Consider the following 26,646-nt stretch of genomic DNA (forward strand, 5'->3'; position numbering starts at 1 on the left):
TGGCAGGCACAATGGTTCCCATAAATATATTTTAGCTGTGTGTTTAGCTGCTTTGACAAAATTTAGTTTTAAGATATGCTAAAATTGCTGATCCTTACCTCTTTAAGGAGGGCTCTGGAGCTGAGCTTTGCACTTGTGAATGAATCAAACATCCGAGTAATGATGAGAGAGCTTCAGAGGTTTCTGCAGAATTGCTCACCAGAGCTGAAGGAACAGTGTACATCTGGAATCTTCCTCAGTGCTGAGAAGTAAGATAATTTAGCAACATCAAATTTGTAATGCTGATTTTGAAGATTACAAAAAATAAAAATGTTCACACACAGGAGCAGTTTTAAAGTAGAGTGAAAACTGACTTCTTTTTCCTCCCTAGGTTCTCTCCTTCGAAGCGCTGGCACATAGATACTATAATGCAGACACTAGTTACAGTGAGTTATATTGCTGTTTACCTATTGCATGCTATATCACAGCAACCCATACAGTGTGATTGTTACTGTTATGTATTTAAGACAAAGCTTTTAAAAGAACTGCAGGAAAAGCTATAGGTATGCTGTTTAAATGAGTCAGAATTTTCTTTTTGGGTTAAATTCATCTAGGATTCCAGCTCTCTTTAAGGCTACATTTCCACTGTTGCGACTTGCTGTGCGACTTGACACATGTCAAGTCGTACAGCAAGTCAAAAGTCATTCATTTCTATTTGGCCTGTTCTCACTTCCGCGACTTGAGTTGCGGCGACTTGAAAAGTAGTTTGTGCACTACTTTTGAGCCGACTTCAGTGCGACTTCCTTCTATAATGAGGGACAAGTCTCACTGAAAGCCGCGAACAAGTAACACTACAGAGTCGCGCTAGAAGTAGCACGACTCTGTAGCTGCAGCAGTGGAAACCCGGCCTAACACCTTGCTTGACATAAGTACTTCAGTTTTTGCTAGGTCTGAGCCTGTACCGAAGGCAGCAGAGTAAGAGAGAACAGCTCTTTACAATTTTTGTTTATTTTTCCCTTTACCACTTCTGGACAGTTAGGCCTTGCTAAAAAACACGTCATTGATCTGCCTGTTACAGAAATTCTGAAATGGTGGGCAGAGGGGGTAATGTTTTACTTTGTGGCATGGTAAAAATTATACAGCATGCTGTGTTTGGCAGGCACTGGCAGTACTGCTGCTAAACACAACCCGCGCAAGTGAATGCGGCTGAACTGCAACCATGACTGACAAACTCTTGGCTCACGGTTGTGGCCTGGTATTTTTAATAGAAAATCCCCTTTCGGCTGAAAAAAAAGGGGCATTCAGGAGGCCAAAGAATTACCTTCGAAATACCTGGCAGCTGCTGCTCTACCACCATATTTTTAGAGGGGCAGTAGAGAGTGCTGTCAATGTGAACAAGGCCTTTTGGGTATAACAATAACAAGAAAAAAAGGAAAAGATGATGCAGAAGGCGGTAGGTATGTACTGTATGTTAGGCAGGCAATGTGCCACTTGCAATTGCCTGTTCTGATTTAAACCTGAGAATAAAAATATAATATATTGCATTTTACCAGACATTAGATGTGGTAGTTACCATTAGGTTTCTTTTTTTTTTTTTAGGCTAATCACATTTTCCCCAGTACAGAAAAATTCCTGTTTATTCTGTTGGAAATCCATTGTCCTTGCCACTTCTTCTGCACTGAAGTGAAATCTTAAAGTGGTTGTAAAGCCCACCACAATCCTAACCAATCAATAACCTTGATCATACTCCACAAAAGCTAAAAACTGCTGTTTTTATCTTATTTTAGTTTTTAATACTCCTCATCATGTGACAGCTTAGAGCAGCTAGTGGGCACTTGCAGTACTTTTTGGGCATATGATATGTCACAAGAAGGCGGGACTGAATGAGGCTGTGCAGAGCTGGCTGGCGAGGGAGAACTAGGGCCAACAACAGAAGAGAACCATGTGACATGCATACATCACAAGGGGGAAATGTGAGGCGGGGTGAGAGGGACAAAATGGAGCTCATTGGCTTGGGAGAGCTGGGACCGACAACGACACACAGAAGCATCAGTAAGTAACCACATTCAGCTCGGTCTGAGAGGAGGGCAGTTGAAGTGCTTGATATTTTTTTTTTCTATTTAGCTATTTATAAAACAAAATAGCGGATAATACAAAAATCAATGTCAGTATTCATAGAAATATTGTTCAGAATCTCATTTTTGCCTGGAATTCCACTTTAAATTATGTCCTCTGCCTCCCCAGCTACCTTCTTTGCAGTACAAAACACCTCCTTGAGTCCTTCTTATGTAATGAAGATGAAGGAAGGAGGTGCTTGAAGTCCAGATCAAGAAAAAGCAGCCTAGGGTGTCAATGCTTCTCCCCCATAGATGCAATGAAGTGAGCACTGTCACTATACGGCAGGAAGTCTTACTGGTAGGATAAATTGGTAAATAAAATAAAAAAATTTGTTAAAAAAAAAACAAACCTAATGCATCCACCACTTGTAAGGACTGGTAAGCTACATTATGTTACATGTTTGCATTTTTGTTCTCCTGCCCATGTTACATTCTGAAAATACTGCCATGATACAGTATCCGTTTGTATCCTGACTGCAGCTGCTTTGTAATTTTTGCAATAATAATCATATAAAATACTTATAAGAAAAAAAGTGTGTGGTTTTTAGAAAAAGGTGTCATGGTTCCTGTATGCCTAGGGCAGAATTATTTCTAAATATGACCACAGACACAGAAGTTTTTTGTATGTTAAAGCCCACAGCTAAGTCACTGATGGTATCTGTAGCAGTTGGGGTCTGAAGGTCCTGGAAACAAAAGTCGCAATCAAATAGCAAGCAAGTCGTACACCTTTAGGATCTTGGCATTGTGAATTGAGCTTTACAGCAGCTTAACCCTTTCACATGTTCAGCAACAGCCTCCTTCCTGACTCTTGCCCCCCCCCCCCCCCAGTGGCAGAACACCAGGGCCCAGTTACAAGTGTGACCTTTGTGACCCTGGTAGTTCCGCCACTGACCCTAACATGTGCCATCGTATGACATAATTCATTGTCATTTGCTGTTTATACTCAGACACTATTGCATAAATACAAGCTAATTTTCTATCACTTCCTATCCTGATAGGAATTGAGGGGAAATTTCCTCAGTAGGGCCGCTGTCCAGAGGCTTAAAGTAAACTGCACTGAAACAATATGGAAACTGCCACTGGTGACCTCTATAGTTGCAGTGTTTTTCCTTTTCTCCGAATCTCTAATCTTCATGCTTGTTTTGGAGCAGTGACTGAGAAAATACTGAAACCAAAAGAGTCGGGCAAAAAGTCTTGTTAGATGGGGGCCAATAATGGATACATTTCTTTTAGTTCAAGTTTCCATTAGGAAAGTGAAAATGTGGACAGTGCCTTTTGTTGGCTCACAACACATTTTGAGGTACAGGCTTTCTGTTAACATGGTAGAAGTGTTTTTGAAAGGTTGCTTTCTATAATATATTCAGGCATCCACTATTTGTTACTACTGGTATCTGTGGCTTATATGGTAGTTATGTGTTGAGCTACAGCCTGACTGCCTTCAAGGTGAATTGTCTGAACCTTGTAAGTAAGAGCTATTATGGTAGAAATCGAGGAAGACTTTTCATTTGCTTGATAATTCACCCAACAGTGTCAGTTTGGTCCTATTTTTAAGCATCCAAAAACAAAAGATCATTGATCAAACCAGCCTGATGTCTGTCTACTCATATGTTTGGTAATTTTTCTTATTTCTTAATTACTACTCAATATCTTGCCTACAAAAATGTATATAGGTAACTTATTTGTAAATGTCTGAACTTATATTATGTGAATTGTGTATTGACTGTTTTTGCAGGCTGGGGAGAGCGTTCGCGATGATGCTGTCTCACACCTTATCCAGCTGATTATCGGATCCTCAGAGCTTCATGGCTACATAGTTCAAAGGCTTTACAAATCAATTAGGCACGACATTGTCCAGGTATCATTAACAAGATAGTAGTACAGATTGTAGAAGCAGAACAGATAGAAGGGTAGCCAGACTAAAGGCCTGTACACACTTGACGGAAATTGGACGAAATATCCTCCGGTTTTTCTCTCTCATGCTCAGTGTTCATAACTGTTTTTAGTTGACAGTGCATAATGTTCATGAAATTTCTCGTCCGATTTTTTTCTTTTTTTGGGACATTTGTTCCTAGACTTCCGGGTCGTCAGCAACTTCAGATAATGCGCGGTCTTTCGTATCCGATTTTTCGCGGACGTACTGCATACACATTAAACGAAAATTGGTCGTGCTGGGGACAGACGATAAAAATTTTGGTGTTTGTCCCTCTGTTTTTTTTCGTTGAAAATGTCGGCATTGGCTGCTGAAAGTTGTGTACACACTAGCCGAAAAACTTACGATTTTACCTCGGATGGGAATTTTCGGCAGATTTTCTACTAGTGTGTACCCCACTTTAGGCTGGCCATAGTTGGATCGAATATCGCCTGTCAGTAGACATGTGCAGAATGGAAAAATTAGTTTAATTTCTGACATTCATTATGTTACTAATTTGGTTTCGGAATTCATTTACTTTAGTTTAATTTAGTTTTGTTTATTCATTTTCTAACGAATTCCAAATTTTCGGAACAATTCGTATTCGGATCGGTCGCAAAATGTTTGACCGATTCAAATTCTGTGTGAAGAATAGCTGGTTGTTAAAGGGTAACTCCACTTTCGTGGGGAAAAAAAAGTAAATAAAGAAAAAATAATATTGCATATATAATTGCAACACAAGTCATACTGTAACTGAATATTATTAAAAATGACCTTTCCTTTTCAATCGGCAGCCGCTGTAATTTTATGAAAATGCAATGCAATATGGCTACCTGGAGTTGTTCTGTACACAGAATGTGTACTGTAGACGTCCCAAAAACATAGTTTCGTGCTTGTGTGATTGTCTTACTGATTTTCCCAGAAATCTGCCTAAGATACAAGTCAGATTTCAGGCATCCCCAGCAAAAAAAATTACATTTTTGGTGGGATAATCCCAATAGGAACACATCGAAAGGGATGCAAGCCCCGTCGATTTCCTCACTAGTGCTCTGCAGCCGCACAGCTGGTTGATAATTATGAAACCACTCCCATTAGACCCACTCAGCACAGAGGAACAAACAGGAATTTCTTCAGAATAATAAAAGGTAGGAATCTGCAAGAAAGGTTGTTATATTCCTTGCAATGTAGATAGATCACCCAGAGGGGAATGTTTTTTTTCTGAAGAAAAGTGGAATTACTCTTTAATGAGGGCCAGGAAGCCAGTTGCCGTATCCTTAACAAACGATGAGTCATCAGCTGTCAGCAAGCTTCCCGCTGACAGATTAATGTAAAGAAAAGAATGCCCGCAATTGAAAATTCTGAAAAAAAAACAGCATGGGGTCCCCCCCCCCAATCCATACTAGGCCCTTCGGGTCTAGTATGGATTTTAGGGAGAACCCCACACCAAAATTGAAAAACAAAAAGGACATGGGGTTCCCCCAACATCCATACCAGGTCCTTATCTGAGCATGCAGCCCGGCAGGCCAGTAAAGGGGGTCTGAAGGGACAGGGGAGGGGGGCTTATCGGATTCTGGAAGCCCCCTTTACCAAGGTACATAGTCCCCCTACCCATTCACCAAAAAAGTATACAAAGTGAATAAAGACACTACAGTACACAAGTATGTTTCCAGGGCCAATCACTCGCATGTAATCGCTGCAGGACCTATTACATGCAAATGGGAGCGATTAACTGTGGGAGCCAGCAGCCTCCCATTGATTTTAATAGGGCTGCCTCTCACAGCTAATCATGGGGAACCTCCGCTGGGGTTCTTGCATCTAATCACTGGGTGAGTCTATTAGCAAGTGTGAATGCACCCTTATTAGGAGGTTCACACACATTGCACAGGCAAGTGAAGGGGTGAAGGGAAATGGGAGTCTTTTACCTATCTACAAATATAGGATCCTAACTATAAAAGTACATATATTCAGTGATGAACATCTAAAATGTATCAGTATAGTTCGATGAAATCACTGAAAAGATTTTCCTCTGCTCTCTGTACAGTCATATTTGCTAATGCTATGTTTGTAACACATACTTACACTGTTTTAGAGCTCGTAAAACATAATTTCTCACAGTGCTTTGTTCTCTTTACAGCAACCATTAGTTCAGGTGGCCTCATGGTGCATTGGAGAATATGGAGATCTCCTACTGCATGGAGTTTGTGATGAGGAGGAACCTATACAAGTGAGACATCAGACAAGAAGAGAAGATAATATATAATTATTTTAAAATGATATGCTAGGTTATTTAGTAAAGTGGTGTAAACAGCGGTGATGATATACAAGAAGCTGTATTCTTCAGTTTCCTGTAAAATATCAGTTTGCCGGCGTCAGAACAGTGAAGAATAATTCTAATTGGTTGAGCTAGTGTAATTTGAAAATTGCCCTTGTCTTACCGAATAACACCCACAAAGTCTTGTATTGCACGTATACATGAGAATAAGCTTATTTAACGCTAAGCAACCTTTGAGCTAGGGAAGTTGGTGGAGTTTTATAGTGAATGCAGCAATACACTGCATTAGATAACTTAAACTTAAAGTGGTATTAAAGTGATTCTAAAGGCTGTAGGTTTTTTTTTTTTTTTTTTTTACCTTGCATTATCTGCATAATGCACTTTATGTGTATTCTATTTATAGCTTCCCCCCTTATGCTTACCTGATCTAGATCTAGATCCAACGATATGCACAAAAGCAGCTGCTCCCTCACTCCTTATTGGCTCAGAAACAGCAGTGGGAGCCAGTATGAGTGCCCCCATAGCAAGCTTCCCCCTCCCTAGCACGTACCTGACCCTGTATCGATCCAGAGCTTTGTTCAGCTTCAGATCTTCTCTCCCTTCTTCCTAGTCTCAAAGGCTTTGCTGAGAACAGTGGGAGCCATTAGCTCCTGCTGCTGTCAGTCAAATCCAGTAATCAGAGAGCAGGGGGCAGGGCTGAGCCGCGCTGTGCATGTCTAGGAAGACACACAGCCTGGCTCGGGAGTAGGCCTGCATGCCACAAAAGAGAAGGAGCAGACAGCAGCGCTGACGGGGGACCCCAGAAGAGGAGGTAGGGGGCAACTCTCTGCAATACTGTTGCACACATCAGGTAAGTAAAACCCTTTTTATTATTTTAGTAAAATAAAAAAATAGTCTTTACAATTACTTTAATGTTGGTTTTTCAGTAGTGCTTACTATTGTGGGCACTCAGTGGGGGGGGAGCCAAGAGCTCCAGCTCCTCATGCGGTGATTCTACCAGTAATACACTTCCTTTTCCACGGTGTCTGCATTCTGGAGGAAGTAGCAAAGCAGGCGGTTTGAATTAGATATATGGGCAGGCCTAATGTACCAAGTTGACCAATCGATCAACTTGGGTACAACTAGCCTGCGGGGTTTTAATGCGGTTATCGCTAGCGGCTACTATAACCTCTGTCTTCTTCCGGTGATGGATGGCCCCCCGTGAGAAGACAGTGGCCCGGTAGGAGGGATTCTGGCACAAACCCGTGGTTGCAGGGAAGAAATTTACTCCGTGTATCACCGGGCAACGTATAACTCAATCAGGGCAGGGGTCTCTTTAAAAGCAGTTTTTGAGCTTCAGCCAAGTAACTCAGCCTAGGCTGGGGTGATGGCATCAGTTTGTTGCAGGCAGGAGAAAATAGGGAATGCATATTGTATGGGGCAGCAATCGTGCTGGAATCGCACCAAAGTAGTACAGGAGAGGAGCCTTGGGCTACGTTCACATCTTAGCGTAGTGGACCGTGGGCAGAATCGCCGCGATTCTGCCTGCGATCCGGAAATCATTGCAAATCGCGGGACGCCTGTGCGTTGCCGTTGATTTGCAATGGCACCCCAAACGCTGTGCGATGTTGCAGCGATTTCCACCTGCCTAATCGCGGTAACATTGCGCAAACAAAATCGCGGGTCGCATGACGCCCAAAAAAGGTACAAGAGCTTCTTTGGGGCTTCATGCGCCCCGGCGATTTTGTTTGAGCGATGTTACCGCGATTCGGCAGGCAGAAATGGCGGCAACATCGCACAGCATTTCGGGTGCCATTGCAAATTAACGGCAACGCACAGGCGTCCCGCGATTTGCAATGATTTCCAGATCGCGGGCAGAATCGCTGTGATTCTGCCCGCGGTCCGCTACGCTAACATGTGAACGTAGCCTAAGGTGAGAGGCTGCAACAGGGGCTGATCTGTGTCAGACCTTTATGAACACAGCTGAGAAGAGTACAGATACCAAGATTTCGATAAGTTGTTGTCTCTAAAAAAGCATGTTAGTCCAGGAATTAGTTGCTTACCCTGGACTATTTTTGATCAAATATGGTTCCTTATTAAAGCACAAAAGAAAAAAAAAAAAAGACAGTGAAGTGAAGGTATTGTCATGGGGAGTACTGTGATCTCTGTGAGAGGTAATAAATACCTGTAAATGTTAGTTACATATTACGGACCATCAAAAAAATATTTCTGATACTAGGTCCACTTAGAGAGTTGCAAAAAAGTACAAGCAACATAACCTAATTAAACTTAATGGGTAAAATATCTACATGTAGAAGACAAATTCATCAAACTTTATATTTATATATAATATAATATACATTTTATATATATATATAATATATATATTTATAGGACAGATTTGGGGCATTCAGGATGTTGTCCGGAAATCAAACCCAGAAATGAATATAGATTATTTTGCACAGGTAACAGAAGATGATGTTCTCGATGTTCTGGAAGGAGTACTACAGTCCCACATTTCCCTACCAAGTACACGAGCGTATACACTGACTGCAATCATGAAGCTGAGCACACGTTTTCAAACCAGTGTGAAGTAGGTTAAACTTTTTTCTTTGTGCAAGAATGCAAGTAAGTATACATGTATACTTTATACAAGAGGAATACGGGAGCTGCCATTACTAACCTCCTCCTAAAAAAAAGGAAACTGCTGGCCGTTATGCAGAATCACTAGCAATACGATGTTTTGAGTCACGAATCCAGAAAAAGTTTGCAGATCAGGAAGGTCTAAGAAAAGTCAGGAGTCCTTATCTGTATACTTGTTCAAGGCACCTATTTAAAGCATATTTCCACTTTTGTTTTACAAACATTTTTTTTGAATTTTTAGAAGTTTTTTTTCCAGAGCAATGCGTAGGAAAACATAGGTAAAACATAGAAAGCAACAGGGTGCACCGAGGTGTTGTATTTCCATTTTTGCATTAAAATTTGAGAAAACCCCAGTATATGTTTGTTATGTGCTCACATTCACACAGCACGCCTAAAAATGTTTTTTAAAATATTTCTTAAATTTTAGATATTTCCTGGTCATGGCTGACTGCAGATTTTTTTGAATAGTGTTAAGCAAGCCATACACTATATAATTTTCTTTCTTGCAACCACTAAGTGTTGATAGAGGAATCCCTTCCGCTGCGTAATTGTATTCTGACAGCGGGAGGTTTCCCCAGAATACAATGATCACTGCCGGCAGCTATAGCCGCTGACAGTGATCGCACGAAAAAACCTGACAAGGCTTGTTGGACTAAAGTCAATCGATGGATTGATTTCAGTAAAACCAGCCTGCCCATAGATGGATCAAAATTCGGCAAAATTGCAATCAATCTATGGCCTTAAGCCAGCCACAGACTGTTTGAATCTCGGCCAGTTCAGCAGGAACTGCGCAAAATTTGAACCATGTATGGGCAGCAGGGCCATCTTTATTATTGATTGGACCCTGGGCTAACATTATCTTGGGCCCTCCCGAATCTACTTATCAACTATTTGCGGGCAGTGCAGGCTCAAGGGGAAGCTGCCTTGGGCCCCACAACAATGACTGGGTCCAGGGCAGCTGCATCTTTTGCCCTGTGGTAAAGACGGCCCTGATGGGCAGGCTAAATGTACCCAAGTTGATCGATTGATCAACTTGGGTGCAACCAGCCTGCTGGATTTTACGTGCAATTATTGCAAGCGGCTGTTAAAGCCGCTAACAGTAATCACTGTGTTTTCCTAGCAGGGACCACTTCCCCCAGCCCCAACCCTCCCCCTACACAATAGCTCGGTTGGAGGGATTCTACTGTCAATACTGTCTGTGTGGATGGGCCAATTGACCAAATTTGTGAAGAAATTTACTTTGTCTATGGCTGTCCTTAAGGCCCGTACACACTTGACGGAAATCGGACAAAATATCCTTCGATTTTTCTCTCTCTCGCTCAGCGGTCATAACTGTTTTTAGTTGACAGTGCATAAATGTTCACAAAATTTCTCGTCCGATTTTTTTTTTTTTTTGGCACATTTGTTATAGACTTCCGGGTCATCAGCAACTTCAGATCATGCACGGTCTTTCCTATCCGATTTTTCGCGGACGCACTGCATACACATTAAACGAAAATTGGTCGTCTGGGGGCGGACGATAAAAATTTTGGTGTTTGTCCCTCCATTTTTTTTTTTTTTGTTGAAAATGTCAGCATCCGCTGCTGAAAGTTGTGTCCACGCTAGCTGAAAATTGTACAATTTTACCTCGGACGGGAATTTTCGGCAGATTTTCTACTAGTGTGTACCCCACTTTAGAGTAAGCCTGTCCTGTCCTCATTAACATACAATGCAAAAAGCCCCTACACCTTTAATCCTTTGTTTGGACAGACAGTGTTCAAATCTAGTTACAATTGATAATGGAGATCTGCCTGCACAGTACAGATAGGGTTATTTATGGCAAACACAACTGCCTAGCCTCCTCCTAAACAAAGAAAACGACCTAGGATTTTTCCATGCTAAAGGGTCCAGAAAAGAGCATCTAAAAAAGGTAAGCTGCAATTGTTAATTTTTTTTTTTAAGTTATGCTATATGAATGGAGACATGAAACAAATATGATGTAGGTGTTGTTCCAATTTGGCTGCAAAAGTGGAAATACTCTTTAAAGTATAGAAGCAAGGGGTCCTACATGACTGCAACCAATTATCATTTTCATCAAAAAAGGGAACCTCCATGTTTTATGTGATAGTGTCCTTTAAAAGAAAACTGCACTTATATGGACCCATGGGTTCGAAAAAGATATCAATAAAGCCAGACCTCAGACCAGACTTTAACTTGTCCTTTGTAAGTCAGCCTCTCTGCAATTCTATATATGCATCATCTCCAGAACTCAGAGAATAATGGCCCGCAAGGGACAGACACAAGCTGCTGTTCCCTGTGATCTGGGCTCAATGCTCAGGCAGCATTGCAAATACAACGCTCTCCAAGGTAAAGTGAGGGTATTGAAGAAGCGGGTTTTTAAAAGCGCAGATATCCTTAATGTTATATCTAGTATGAATAAAACATAAGACCTCTAGGCATGCTGTTTGAATTCTCCCTTGTCTTCTCTCCCGCAGCCGCATACGTCGCGTGGTGTCTATATATGGTTGCTGCCATGATGTGGAACTACAGCAGAGAGCTGTGGAATACAACGCGTTGTTTAAGAAATATGATCACATGAGGTACCATTAGCATTGCACTGGTTATTGGTAGACACTGTCTGGAACATAAATGACTAGCTCTATGTCCCGGTTCACATATATGCGATGACAGACATCGCATGTGATTCGGAGCGCATTACTCTGCAAATCACATGCAAAGTCTGTGCGATGCGAATTCAGCCATACAGATTATATGGGTGAATTTGTTTTGCATTCAGACACAACTCGCACAGGACCCTTTTTTGGGTCCGCACCAGAATCGGATCGCATGTCCGAACTGACAGTTCGCACTGCGATATGCAAACTGATCTGGGGGTGTCGTTAACTTTGTATTGACACCCCCAGCAATTCGCATATGGCAGTGTGAACTGCCTGCAATATGAATGCGATGCTGGAACCTGCAGTGGATTTGCAGGGTTCCCGCATCGCATATATGTGATCCGGTACTAAGGCTCCATTCACACCTTTGCAGTTTGCTTTTGAGAGTTTTTGCAGTGCTTTTTGCTGTGTTTACCGCTGGGTTTTTTTTTTTTTTTTTTTTTTTTTTACCGTGATTTCCGCTTTTTTACGTTTTTTTTTCTTGGGGGGAAATTTGTTGTTGGGCAGATTTAAAAACGCAAATCGCAGCACTACATGTTTTTCTGAAGCTTCTCCATTGAAGTCTATTGAACCAAAAAGGCAATAAAAAAGCATTGTTTTGCATTTAAATAAGTCCCTTACCCTTTCCAAAAACAAAGGCACAAAAATGCATTAATGTGAATGTGTTTCATAGGAACCCATGTTAAAAAAAATGTAATGCAATTTTGCAAAAAGCATGAAAAAACGCATTGGTGTGAATGGAGGCTAAACACACTTTTTGGTGATATCTTTCAAACTGTGCTACCCTCTGCTACTTTTATAAATCTTGTGTTTGTGAATATAAAGAATCGAAGAAACAATTAGACACTAGGTCAGCTATGGTGTATGAATTGTAACAGGAATTCATGACAAAGGATAAGCTTGTATTATTTACATAGCCTGTGATTCTTTGATAAAAGATAATGCAAGTTTTTGTGTGTGTTTTGGATATATTTCTCACAATCACCTTTAAGCCCCAGTTCACACTGGTGCGATGCGGAAAACCCTGCGATTCGGTCCCGGTTCCCACATCGCACCTGAATCGCACACTGGTTCACACTGAGATCTGTGAACTGCTGGGAATGTCAATGTAAAGGTAATGACATCCCCAGATCAGTTCACAGATCACAGTGCGAACTGTCAACTGGTGCAGGAATCGGATCGCATGGGTGTGAATACCCATGCGATCCGATTCCAGTACGGACCAAAATACAGTTTGTATGGCTGAAATGGCACCACACAGACATTGCATGTGATCTGCGCAGCAATGCGGTGCGAATCACATGCATTGTCTGCCTTCGCACATGTTTGATCCCAGCCTAAAGCTCAACTCTAGACAGATACTATATAAATACACTTTTCATTCATTAATACATCATTAAAATGTTTTATTGCAGTTTTAAAACTTGACTTTGACATGGCGTTAGAATCTTTACGTCTTTGTATAGCAAAGCTCAGACTGAGTGAGGGGGAAGCAGCACATAGAGCCATTTCAGTGTGCTGCAATTCAAGCCGCATGCTGATAGGAGGAAAGAGTAAAGCTGGCCATACACAATTCAAATCACAGCCAGTTCAGCAGGAACCAGATTTGAACCATGTATGGGCAGGCCGAATGTACCCAAGTTGATTGATCGATCGATCAACTTGGGTACAACGAGCCTGCCAGATTTTATGTGTGATTATTACTAGCAGCTGCTAGTAGTAATCACTGTGTTCTGATGGCAGGGATGGCTTCCCCTGCCCCCCCTGCTGGGAGAAAACAATGGCTCGGCGGGAGGGATTCCCCGGTCAGCACTGTCTATATTGAAGGGGAAATCAAGCAATTTTCTTTCCTGCAACTCGTTGTAGCAAAGAAATTTGCACCGTCTATGGCCAGCCTTGTTAATAGTGTTATTCAACTGCAGGAAAATCTGGTTTTCTACGTTGCCAGACAGGGCTGTGTAAATCTCAGCAATGCATGGGCAGAAATGCAAACCAGCTGCTTTTATATATGTATTTCATTTGCGTATGTAGCTGCCTACAATTCAACCTTCTCAGTTGATGCTTTGCCAGAAATTACACATTAACATTTACTAGTGAGGCATATGTGGGCAAGTCTTACAGTTGACTAGACCTTTTTCCAGCTCCCCAATGGCAGTCAAAAGAGCAAATAAATAGGCAGCAAGCTGTACGGAAGGATCGATATGCCTATACCCCCTGCCTTGTTAGCACTACAGCCATTCTATCGGATGTTCTACCGCTGCATATTTCTGGGATTTTTTATCCAGCTCTGGGGAGCAGTGAATGGTCTTTACACAGTAAGGGTCTGTTTACACTAGTATGCTGATAAGGCAACCTATCATATGAATAGAGTGGCAATTCACAGAAAAATGGCCCCTCTGCATTTTTGGGGGATGGAGCACACCACAGTGCAGGTTTGGTGTTGGCAAGGTGGGTTAAAGTGCCATTGGAGTAGATTTACTAAAGATAAAGAGACTTTGCAAGTTCAGTTGCACTTTGCAAATACAGTTGCTCAAGAACTTAGTAAATGAGGGGAAGCTCTGCTGATTTCCATCATCCAATCATGTGCAAGCAAAAATGCTGTATTTTAATTTTCCTTGAATGCGAATGGGTATTCTTTGCAAAGTGAACCTTCATCGTATTTACTATGCTCTGGAGCAACAGCACTTGCAAGGTGCACAGTCTATTTACCTTCAGTAAATCAACCCCATTATGAATGGCAGTGCATCACACATTACTGCACTGCATCATTGTGCATGTGCCCTAAGGCATGCCCACATACGCTTTTACCAAACTAGCGAATGCTTATGTGTATTTTCTGGTAAAGTTCCAATAGATATTTAAAGGGTTAGTTCACCTTTACCAACAAAAAAAAACTGCCAATGCAGATAAGGGGCCTTTGTAGATAATATAAAAACAAACAAACTGTGCAGCTTTGACCAAAACTTTGACCATCTTTACAGCCCATTCACACTGCCGCAACAGGATTTTGTGGGGCGACTTGCACGGACTTCATATAATTGAAGTCAATGCAAGTCGCCTCCAGGTCGCCCCAAAGTAGTACAGGACCCTTTTTCTAAGTCGGAGCGACTTGTGTCGCTCCTATTAGAACGGGTCCTGTACTATTCAATGGCGAGCGACCCACCGCGACTTGTCAGGCGACCAAGTCGCCTGACAAGTCGCGCTAGTGTGAATGGACCCTGAATAACTTAAGTTAGCACATAACACAATTTTTTTTGGTAAAGGTGACAGTTTTTTGGTAAATTTGAACCATGCATTTAAGGTTTGTCACTGGTGCTTTACTGAAACAGCTCGTCTGGGGTGTTCTTTACAATCTTTCAACCCTCCCCTAACACATTTTCTAACTGTTTTTTTTTTAGCAGAGATCTCTTATTAAATCCATGATCAGCACTATATGATTGTTATATCACTAGTGTTACAAATGCCATCGGATTCATGTAAGGGCTGATCCATTGTATAGCTGATTCTTATTCTTTCCTGGCCAGGGGTGCTCTCCTGGAGAAGATGCCGTTACCAGAAAAGTCTAATACAGGGATTGTTGAAAATATAATTGCTGAAAACAAAGACATAGTTGAGAATCCTCCAGAAAAGAATCAATCCTCCAACGGACCAGCAAGTCATGTAAGTAGATTTGGTGCGTGAAGAACTGAGACAATTTAGCTCTGAACAACTAGAAAGCAATTCTTTCTTCAGTATGAAATGACATCTTGTATTTCCCCATATATTTAATGCATACATATCTCAGCTTTTAGCAAACAGTTTTGCAGAATATTGTAGACAATAAACACACCAGGAGAAGGATTTTTTAAATAAATGGCAGGTATTTTCAGCTCTTTTCAATGAGCTTTGAAGATAACAGTCACATGAATAATAAAAATCTGTATATAAAAACTTTGTGTATTGAGCCTCATGTGTCAATCTACTTTATCGAATGCATCCAGTTATGCCGATATGATTAAACCGGTAGAAGAGGGAAAGTGCAAATGATGTCATGTAGGATACCACACACATTTGGACAGTTGACAGCTGGAGATTAGTTCATGCAGGTTTTTATTGATCCAAAACTCTGTCACTGGGCAGGTGACAAGGGGAACAGAAGAGAAAGAAAGTTGGGTACGGACCACAGATGACAGTCTACTTTGTGTTCAAAATAAACAAAGTGTGGCACAACACCTCTATCTGTAATAAGTAAAAAATCCAAAGTTCCATACAATTGTGTATTTACACATGCCTACTGAGGAAGCGCAATCACAGGGTGCATCGTGTCTAGAAGGTAAGAGTCAAGCCTGTGACGTCACGCCGGAGTCACGTCGTGTGTGGTGCTGAACCGGCTGGGGATACTGCTCTAATTAGGCGCAATTTGTAAGTGAATTTTAATGTGGGTTTTTGAATAAAGAATTATATGGAGTACATTATGTACTTGTTAGCTATGTGAGCTGAGTCTGTGGGGAGCTTTGCTGAGTCCATGGGGAGCTTCAGTAAGCGGAGTGGACGGATGCCCTGTGTTAACCAAAGAGGATACAAGTTATGTACCTGGGTTAAATAATAATGAGCGTCTTGATAATTGTATTGATGTGAGCAGGCCCTTTACCTGGTGATGGATATGCACTTTGCATGAAGAGTGAAGACAGGGGGGTTTTTCTTAACAGATTTTTTTTAATCACTATTTTAAATAATATTTTTTCTGGAAGTCCGTATGTATATGTGTAACTACACAATTGTATGGGACTTTGATTGTTTGTTGTGGCTCACTGAATTCATTTTTTTATATAATACTTCGGTACTGTGGAATCACTTTGCAGTGTTTGGCTGTGCATCACATATTTGCTTTAATTTTACTAGTAATGTATGCTTATTGCGTTGATTGTAATTCTCATATTAAGTGTACTTTGCATTGCACAATAAAATATGGGACTCCTGTTATTCTTAAAAAAAACTTTAAGACCTGACAGATGTTACAGTTAAGTAGGAAAAGGGATCTTTGGACAGTCATATTGTTTTCTGACATGTCCATCTTTGAAAAAAAAAAAAAAAAACTTTAATCATAGGGAGTAAAAAGTAATAAATACCAATAGTTCAGGTGTGTGAAATGCTGATTTATTATTATTTTACAGGTTACTGATCTCTTAGGATTGTTGGAAAACAGCACAGACAATCTTCTGACACCTGTAATTGTAGGAACATCAACTGTAAACCAAAATGACTCTAGTGGGGGCAGCTTGTTGGATCTCCTGGATGAAACTCCGTCCCCAGGTATTTACAGAAGTTTTGTACTTACTAGATCAGCCTTTATTAGCCTGTTTACCTCAGAGGAAGCCTTGCAATAATTTTCAGGTCTCCGGGAATGCTTAATAAAATAAATATGGGAGTGAGAGGGTAAATGGCCCTTATATTGGTGGTCAGGGAACAATGCCTCCCTTAGAGTTGTGGTTGAAATGCGATCCTTACAAGCAGCTAAAAAGATCATTGATGTCATTCCACTGGCTCTGCCAAGTGGCGTTGGACCCAAAACTAGGAGAGCACCTCTAGATGGGAAGTCAATCAGCCACAACTCATGGAACCCCCACCAACCTCTGGAGGAACACTACCAGATCGCAAAACTGTTTAACCTTGTCACTTACAAATATTTTTCAATTGTCCAAGAGATATCCCCACAGCCTAACTCAATGTATTTGCTATTCTATGTGCATTGTGTGTCTATTTGTATCAAATGATTGAAATAGACCTCTTCTTAGATATAGTAAAATGTACTAAAGTAAAATTTCACCATCTATGAAGTTGTATTATACAAAGCTATAGTACAAATCAGAAAGATCTGATGCAAACATGTTATTGTACACCCTTAAAGCATATAATCTAACATTATTGGCAAAGTGCAAGCAAGTGCTTATGGTTGTTCTTGGATCTAAGGACCAGGCTTTACAGGTGTAGCCTGGCTGCAGTGCCGCTGTCCTTGGCAGCCACGTGGCTCAGACTGTCACACAGCCTCACAGCTGCTGTTTCTGTTCCTCTGCCTCTCCCTTGCCATGATCGGGCTGTGCGAGAAGAGAGGGAGAGGCACAGACACTGTCACAGTACACAGGGTGCATGTTTGCAGCCACCTCCAACTCACCAGGAGAGAGGAAGCTGTAATTGGCTGCATCCTGGGAAAAGCCTGCCCATGGAGTCAGCAGGACAGTGTGCTTCTGGCAGCTACATGGAACTGTAAGAACTGTAGTCCCCTGGAGGCAGCCGCTGTTTATAAAGAACTTAGTGGGACTACATGTCGCAGGAGAACAGTGCCAGAAGGAGGGGAGGTGAAGTGGGCTCTGTGGAGCTAATTTCTGATGCTGCTGTGTGCTGGCGTAGCACCATGTTGCAGGACTGGGGCTGCACTGCTGCATCTAGCCAGAGGCTGCCATTGTCAGATGGACCCCTGAGAGCTTGTATAATAGTGTAAATTTGCTGTCCCCTCAAAATAACTCAACACACAGCCATTAATGTCTAAACCAGTGTTTCTCAACTCCGGTCCTCAGGGCACACTAACAGGCCAGATTTTAAGTATTACCTTGGGGAGCAGCAAATGATATCACCTGTGATGTATTTCAGTTTTCTTGCAAACCTGGCCTGTTAGTGTGCCCTGAGGACCGGAGTTGAGAAACACTGGTCTAAACTACTGGCAACAAAAGTTAGTTTACCCCTAAGTTAAAATGTTCAAATTGGCCCCAATTAGCCATTTTCCCTCCCCAGTGTCATGTGTCTCGTTAGTGTTACAAGGTCTCAGGTGTGAATGGAGAGCAGGTATAGTAAATTTGGTTATATCGCTCTCACTCTCTCATACTGCTCACTGGAAGTTCAACATGGCACCTCATGGCAAAGAACTCTCTGAGAATCTGATAAAAAGAATTGTTGTTCTACATAAAGATGGCCTAGGCTATAAGAAGATTGTCAAGACCCCGAAACTGAGCTGCAGCACGGTGGCCAAGACCATACAGTGGTTTAACAGGACAGGTTTCACTCAGAACAGTCCTCGCCATGGACGACCAAAGAAGTTGGATGCACGTGCTCAGAGTCATATCCAAAGGTTGTCTTTGGGAAATAGACGTATGAGTGCTCCCAGCATTGTTGCAGGGGTTGAAAATATGTGTGTGTTTGTGTGTGTGTTTGTGGGGGGGGGGGCTCAGCCTGTCAGTGCTCAGACCACACGCCGCACACTGCATCAAATTGGTCTGCATGGCTGTCGTCCCAGAAGTAAGCATCTTCTAAAGATGATGCACAATAAAGCCTGCAAACTGTTTTATGAACACAAGCAGACTAAGGACATGGATTACTGGAACCATGTCCTGTGGTCTGATGAGACCAAAATAAACTTATTTTGTTCAGACGGTGTTAAGCATGTATGGCGGCAACCGGGTGAGGAGTACAAAGATAAGTGTGTCTTGCCTACAGTCAAGCATGGTGGTGGAAGTTTCATGGTCTGGAGCTGCCTGTGCTGCCGACACTGAGGAGCTATAGTTCATTGAGGCAACCATGAATGCCAACATGTACTGTGACATACTAAAGCAGAGCATGATCCCCTCTCTTCGGAGACTGGGCTGCAGGGCAGTATTCCAACATGTTAACGATTCCAAACACACCTCCAAGACCACTGCCTTGCTAAAGAAGCTGAGGGTAAAGGTGATGGACTGGCCAAGCATATCTCCAGACCTAAACCCTACTGAGCATCTTGAGAGTTGTCACATGAAAAGATAATAAAATATTTTAAAAAAATGTGAGGGGTGTACTCACTTTTGTGAGATACTGTGAGTATATATATATATATATATATATAGGGTTTCCCCATAAGTCACGTTAGGGCCTTAATGGTGCGGGCTAGGTTCACACCTGTTCCCGCTGCTGGTCCACACCTGTTCACACAGCCACAACCACCCATACAGAAAAATGCAGGAGATGCGTGCGGGTGGCATTACTCCTGGACTTGGCACCGGAAATTGCTCTTGGGGAACCACACTGCACTTGTAGTTCCCGTGCAAACTGTGATTCCAAAAATGGTGCAGAGACCTTTTTCCTGCATTTTAGGAGGCACAGCAGTTCATTAATTTGAATCGGCTGCCGTGCCCTGAAACGGGATGCAAAGGGACTAAGACTAGGTACATACTGAGAGCTGCCCGAGCAAAACGCAGCTCTCAGAGCCGCATCAGTGTGTACCTAGCCTTAGTTCCTTTGCACCCCATTTCAGGTATCCTGTTTAATTAGGTTTGATAATATCTTGTTTGTTTGTTAATTGATTTTATTGCAACTTCTATTTGCTATTGTTTACAGTTATTGTCACTAAACATTTTTTCCTTCAGCCTTGGTGTGGTAGATGGTATGGTATTGCCTGAAGGGTCACTAGGAACCAGGAAATCCAATCATCCAGTGGCTCCTTTTGGAGGTAGCACTATATTGGGCCTCAATTTTCCTCTAAATTTAGACTAAGCAACACCCCTAGCTATTCAACTGTTAAAGGAGTTGTAAAGGCAGAAGGTTTTTTTATCTTAATGCATTCTGTGCATTAGGATAAATAGCCTTCTGTGTGTAGCAGCCTCCCTAATATTTACCTAAACCCCATCTTTGTCTAGCAATGTCCTCAAGTCACTAGACCGTCAGGGACTCTCCCTCCTGATTGGCTGAGACACAGCTGTGGCGTCATTGGCTCCTGAGGCTGTCAATCAAAGTCAGTTATCCAATCAGGAGAGGGGTGGGGGCAGAACCGCAGCTCCGTGTCTGAATGAACACACAGAGCTGCAGCTGGGCTCGGGTGCCCCCACAACAAGCTGCTTGCTGTGGAGGCACTGGACAGGAAGGAGGGGCTAGGAGCACCGGAGAGGGACCTGAAAAGAGGAGGATCGGGCTGCCCTGTGCAAAACCAACTGCACAGGGAAGGTAAGTATACTGTGTTTGTTTGTTTTTTTTTTTAAAAGGAGACTTTACCATCACTTTAAATTCTAAAGCCTTTATCGCCCACTTGCATTTCATAGCTTCAGGAATGGAAGTATAAGAGGTGGAGCCTATTCCTGACTCTAAAGCTGACCATGCATGGATTGAAATTTGACCAGGTTAACAGGGACCAGCCAAATTTCAATTCACGTATGGGCACCCTGGTTGTACAGTAAGTTGATCTACCAGCCTGTCTGTTTTTTCCCTATCAATGAGTGCCAACAGCGATAGCTGGCAGCACTGATCATTGTATTCGGATGGCAGGGAAGGCTACCCGTCAGCATATAATAGCACAGCAGGAGTGACTCCCCCCTCCAACTCAATTGTGTGGATGGGCGATTTGGATCATTTTTTATTCAGTAATGTAAGGGCTACAAAAGAGAGGTTTAGTCCTTACTTTACTGGATTCCTTTATAGCTGCCCATGTCACCATTGGGAAGTAGTAGCCCAACTTCCTATTCTGAAATGCTCAAACAGGCACGACTCCTGCTGTGTCTGAAACCCATCAAATACACTAGAAGTGGGGGACACAGGTACACAGACAACAATAACGTTTGACCCCAGCTCCATCCCAAATTAAAAAAACTATTAGCTGGGTGTTGGTCTAAAATAATACTACAATTTGTATACATTTCCAGGAAGATTAGTTGTATACCTGGTTCAGCCTTACAATTTCCAGGAGCAACTAACTGCTTAATGGACAAAGCTAGTGTTGTAAATTCATTTTCCAATGAGCAGGCTGAACAAGTGATTATACGGGAAACTGCATTGCTGAATCTTTATAGATGGGTCACCTGCCTGTGTGTGAAAGTGATGTATGAATAAAAGGACTGGACAAATACATTCTAAATGTTTTAAAATATCAGATCATATCCACACCTACATTTCAAATTTGTGTTTCTTTTTACTTGGGGTTACACTCTGACTCTACTTGTATGCACTTCACAGCACCTCTGCCTACAATCGAGGTATATAATAATGGAAACCTCCAAGTGGAATTTTCATTCCTGCGCCCACCAGCTAGTCCTTCCCTTCTAGTCATCAACTCGCGTGCCATTAACAACTCTTCTACCAACATTACTGACTTCCTGTTACAGGCAGCAGTGCCCAAGGTATGCATGAATCAGTTTTTTACGGTTTGTTTTTGTGTGGGCATATTTGAAGAGCTCCAAATTTCAATGTGTATATGAAGGTTTGTACCGAATAGTAGAGATCAGGTGCAATCTTTGTGTGTGTCTTTGTCCTTCACTTTTTCTAAGTATTAAAAATACACCAGATAGTAACATATCTAATTAGGGGTCTATTCACTCAAAGGTCCTACAAAAAAAAGCAAGCTATTGGGCCACAGGGGTTGATTTACTAAAGGCAAATAAAGTGCAGTTGCATTCTGCAAGAGCAGTTGCTCCAGAGATTAGCAAATGAGTGGGAGCTCTACTGACTTCCATCATCCAATCATGCACAAGCAAACATGCTGTTTTTTTTACAAAAAAATCTCTTATGGGTATGAATCTTGCTCTATCATAGGTAGAAAATATATTACATTTTCTAAATATATAATACATTTAAATATATATAAAGTGCAAATGCATAAACTGGTGCAATAAATCAATAAATATTCTCCCGTGTGAAATTGTATGGTATTCACTGATTCAAAAAAGTGCTATAGTGTCCAATTAATCAGTGATAATTCCCAATAATAGCTTCTTTAACTCCGATCTTCCTTAAGCCCCATACACACACGCAGATCGTCGTCATACAAATGTTCGTCTTTTCTCCCCGGGATGTCGGTGTCTGTTGAAAAGTGCAAAGACAGCACAAGGACAGCACAAGAATTTTGTCCGCAGACTTCAGCTGACTGCAGAAGTGATGTCATGTAATGGTTAACTTTCCCTGTGTTTTTTATTTTCTGAGCATGCCCAGTCTTGCAAATCTGCGGTCTGTCGGCTGATTTCTGTACTGACAGGCGAACAATCGTCCGTTCTGGTGTCCGCAGACAAAAATTTTCATGTTTGCAAGAAAGACTCTTGTCTGCGGATTGTGTGCAGACATCTGTCGGAGGCACCATACTAACACGCATACAATCGGCAGATCTTTCGTCCGCCGACGTTTGTATGACGACGTTCTGCGTGTGTGTATGGGGCTTCAGACTACTTCCTCCACCTCAGATAACCTGGTTCACGGTTATCTGAGGTGGATTTATTGCACCAGTTTATGCATTTGCACTTTATATATATTTAAATGTATTTATTGCACCAGTATATGTACCTGCACTGTGTATATATAGTATATTATACACCCACACAAACCCACCACTGGGGTTATGTATGAAGCACTTTATATGCATCAGTCGTTTATTTGCACATATATTAATATTGATCTAAGCTTTAACAGATTGTTATTATTTATTTGATTTATTGATTGGTTCAGCATTTATATGAGGTTATAATTGTTTTATTGAATGATAAACACTAGCAAAACTTTCCCTCTCATATAAGAATATCAACTATTCACTGAGAATACTATTTATGGAATATCACAATCTGTGACTGTACCAATTCACACCATATTACCAAGCACAGTACTCCCCCCTATATGCTGTTTTTTATTTCCCTTGCACGTGATTGGGTATTCTTTGCAAAGTAAAGCTTTGCCTAACTTACTAAGCTCTGGCGCAACTGCACTTTGCAAAGTGCAGTCTAATGGCCTTTAGTAAATCAACCCCTAAGTATCAGCTTTTGAGTTCTCAGCACAGTAGAGATCAGACAGGGAGAGGGAGAAGCAGCATAAGAAGCCAGTTAGTTGAGCTGCCTGTACTAACAAGACTTCTCATTTCACTGTCCTGTCTCAGGCTGGGGAGGAGTAAGATCTGTGTTACTTAAAGAGGTTGTAAACCATATTACTTTTTTTTTGCAACCTGTAAGAGAAACACATAATGAGCTAGTATGCATCGCATACTAGCTCATTATGAAATACTTACCTTAGAACGAGCCCCCGCCATGCCTCCCGCTCACCTGTATGACGGGCGACATGTCCAGTCGCCCGTCTTCCGGGATCACGGCATCCGGCCATCTGATTGGCCGGAGCTGCGGTGACGTCACTCCCGCGCGGGAGCCGACAGTCACGGCACGGGGCTCTGAAGAAACGGCACCAGCGGCCGTTCCTTCAGAGCCCATGCGCCAGTGACATCACTGGCTGCATGTAAGGTAAATATCTCCTAAACGGTACATGTTTAGGAGATATTTACAGTACCTATAGGTAAGCCTTATCATAGGCGTACTTATAGGTAAAAATGTCAGAGGAGGGTTTACTTTCTCTTTAACTGCAGCAGAGAAAAATAGTGTCTCTTTCCCTGCAAGAAAGGACTGTGTAGTGTGGTAAAACTGTATAAATCCCAGGACTGGATGCACAGAAATACAAATCCATAGGCAGGTAAAATAGCTCTCAAGGCATTTCAGCTGTGTATTTAACTGTTTGGCTGGAGTCCCCCTTCAAATAATGTATACAGTACACTATGGTAAAATATAAGAAACATAGAGGTCCTTTTTTTTATATTACCTACCAAATAAAAGTTTTGAGGCTAAGATCCTGTGATTTTATATGAATATGCAACTACTTTGTGATCTTTAATACTTTTTTTTTCTAAATTACTGTCAATATTGTGTCATTTCTTTTTGTGTTACAGAGTGTTCAGCTACAGCTTCAAGCTCCCAGTGGTAATGTACTTGCAGCTTTTGGTGAAGGATCAGTTACACAGTCCATTCGTGTACTGAACCCCGAAAAGGTACACAAGTCATATCACATTCCTATGACTGGGGATGAATAACAATAAAATCACACATATACTGAATATGAATCTTCGTATGTTAATAAGTATATAATACTGAGTTCAAATCTTTATTTATTCAGGTAAAACCCTGATAATTATAGATATAACAGAACTCTGATAACTAGTTTGAATGGTGATTTGTGTTTTAAAATTAGCATGTCTCACTTAGCTATCTTTATCATTACATTATTTTATTTTTTTCCAGGTTCCTCTACGAATGCGTCTGCGTGTGTCATTTACACACAGTGGAAATTCAGTGCTGGAAGTATGTGAAGTCAACAACTTTCCTGCAGGGACGTGGCAGTAATTGAAAGCACAAGGGGATATTTGGGTTTAAAAAGACACTTAGATGAAGGTGACAGCAACAACACGTCAAAGAATGTTTTGCTAAAAGAACAAAAAAAGTGTGCTGCATTTTTCAGATTTGGTATAACTAAATATATATTTATTTTGGGTGTGACACACAGCCAGAAGCACATTTATTATCTCACTCTGAGCAGTCCTAATCTGGGAATGTTTTCAGGCTTGGGTTCTTGTAATAAAATTGTATTGTTTTCCTAGCTTCTAGTAGGTGGGATTTTTTTTTAACAGCCTGAAAAAATAGAATGCTTGGATTTTATTCAAAGGTTGCAATCTCAAAATGTCCTGCAGGTGGCAATGGTTTACCTTGACTTTTTTTTTATCCCTGCCTTCTCCAGTCCTGCTTCATTTCAAGCCCATCTTCTGTACTAAGGCACCTAAAATATGTATTATACCTGCAATATGCAAAAAGAAGAAATCGCTTTAATATGGCACACAGAAAACTATGCAGCTTTGGTTAACCCTTCCTTTGCCGTAACGGGTTTTCCTAATTCCCCTTAGGCTGTTTGTGTTAATTAGGATTTGTGAGTATAATGAATTCTCCAGCTAATTAATGCTGTGTGGTGATGATGAGGGGGTTGCTAGAAATTGTGTGTAAGGAGGGAGCAGAGAGCGGTGATGGGGGGTTCATGTGAGTGGCACCGAGCCAGCCTGTACCTGCCCCCTTCAAGATGACAGACTGCAAGAGACAACAGGGAAAGAGCGCGCGGTGACGAAGAAAGGAGAGTGCGCAGAGTAGCAGATGCATCCGCCATCGAAAAAACAGCATCTCCTCTACCCTCCCACCAATATCGAACCGTATATATCTCACCCCCACCAACTCACCCACTACTGTTCCCTGAGGTGTGAGCTGGCAGCTGTGGGCAATGACCATCTGTGTGCATGTTCATGTATTTGCATCTGTTTGTCTGTGCCCTGTGTGCGCATATCCGGGCAGAGAGCCTGGCACACAGAAAGAGTGTGTGGGGCAGAGAGATACACAGACAGGGAGCAAGTCTGTGTGAGATATGCATTGACAGAATGAGATGGGCAGAAAGAGGCAGATAGCGGAGTTGGCAGAAATACAAACGCTGGCGGAGAAGCTGGCACAGATGCGACCCCCTCAGAGCTGGCACCTGGTACTTATTATTGTGCCGTACAGACTATGCACGAAATCGAGTGCCAAAAAGCGATAAAGCCAGGATATGTAATGAGAAGTGGCACAGATAAGGGATAGAAGAGGATGGCACATGGGTACAGTCTATTGATTTTATCATTGTTAATTGCTCATGCTACACAAATGTCTTTCGGTGTATGTACGAGTCATTTGTCCATACGTACGTGCTGTTAAGTGAGCATGTGAAGTGTTGCCATATTGGCCTGCCTACAACAACGGCAATGCCATGGGAAAACTTGCCCATGTTCAAGGAGACCTTCATGAGATTCAAGAACGTCCATCATTGAAACTCCAAGGCAAGGGGACCAGAGGCATCTGGAAGACGGTGAGAAACAAATTATCATAAAACCAAAATTTTCCATTTTACCATTAGGACCACACTCATGGAGAAAAAATCTTTGACAGCCTTTGGATCTGTTCTCATGTGGCTTGAGTGACAGACGGTAAACCTTCAGGGTAATTACACGGGTAGATTTATAAAAAAAAGGACATACACAGCAGCAACATTTTAAATTTAGTTTTTATATTTTTTTAACCATTTATACATCACTCTGAAAAATTCCTCAAACTCTTTGCATGCGACAATCCAAGTTGGGTGAGCAGCTGGTCACCAGACAATCAGAAGATACAGGGAGATTCAGATCTAACACTAGCTAGCAACATGCTCTGTGTTAGCAGAACTTTGAGTATTGGCACCAGTTACCATAACAGTACAAGATTCTGATTTAAAAAAAAAAATAAAATAATAATA

General features: G+C 41.7%; 1 protein-coding gene across 4 annotated transcripts in view; it reads left to right on the forward strand.

Annotated features, from left to right (window-relative positions):
- AP1G2 (adaptor related protein complex 1 subunit gamma 2) overlaps window positions 1-24,730 on the forward strand; it is a 65,849-nt gene extending 41,119 nt beyond the window's left edge. For all 4 annotated transcript variants that reach the window (XM_082270395.1, XM_082270394.1, XM_082270396.1 and 1 more), the window contains 11 exons: window positions 108-248; window positions 371-425; window positions 3,829-3,951; window positions 6,140-6,229; window positions 8,722-8,849; window positions 11,374-11,478; window positions 15,081-15,216; window positions 16,710-16,860; window positions 21,502-21,665; window positions 24,236-24,334; window positions 24,585-24,730. In XM_082270395.1, coding sequence (XP_082126521.1) covers window positions 108-248; window positions 371-425; window positions 3,829-3,951; window positions 6,140-6,229; window positions 8,722-8,849; window positions 11,374-11,478; window positions 15,081-15,216; window positions 16,710-16,860; window positions 21,502-21,665; window positions 24,236-24,334; window positions 24,585-24,686 — 1,294 coding nt within the window. In that variant the 3' untranslated portion in view covers window positions 24,687-24,730. The remainder of the gene's footprint in view (window positions 1-107; window positions 249-370; window positions 426-3,828; window positions 3,952-6,139; window positions 6,230-8,721; window positions 8,850-11,373; window positions 11,479-15,080; window positions 15,217-16,709; window positions 16,861-21,501; window positions 21,666-24,235; window positions 24,335-24,584) is intronic.
- Window positions 24,731-26,646: the final 1,916 nt, after the last annotated feature.

Source organism: Pelophylax lessonae (genome assembly GCF_965119305.1).
Source record: "Pelophylax lessonae genome assembly, chromosome: 1".
Taxonomy (NCBI): domain Eukaryota; kingdom Metazoa; phylum Chordata; class Amphibia; order Anura; family Ranidae; genus Pelophylax; species Pelophylax lessonae.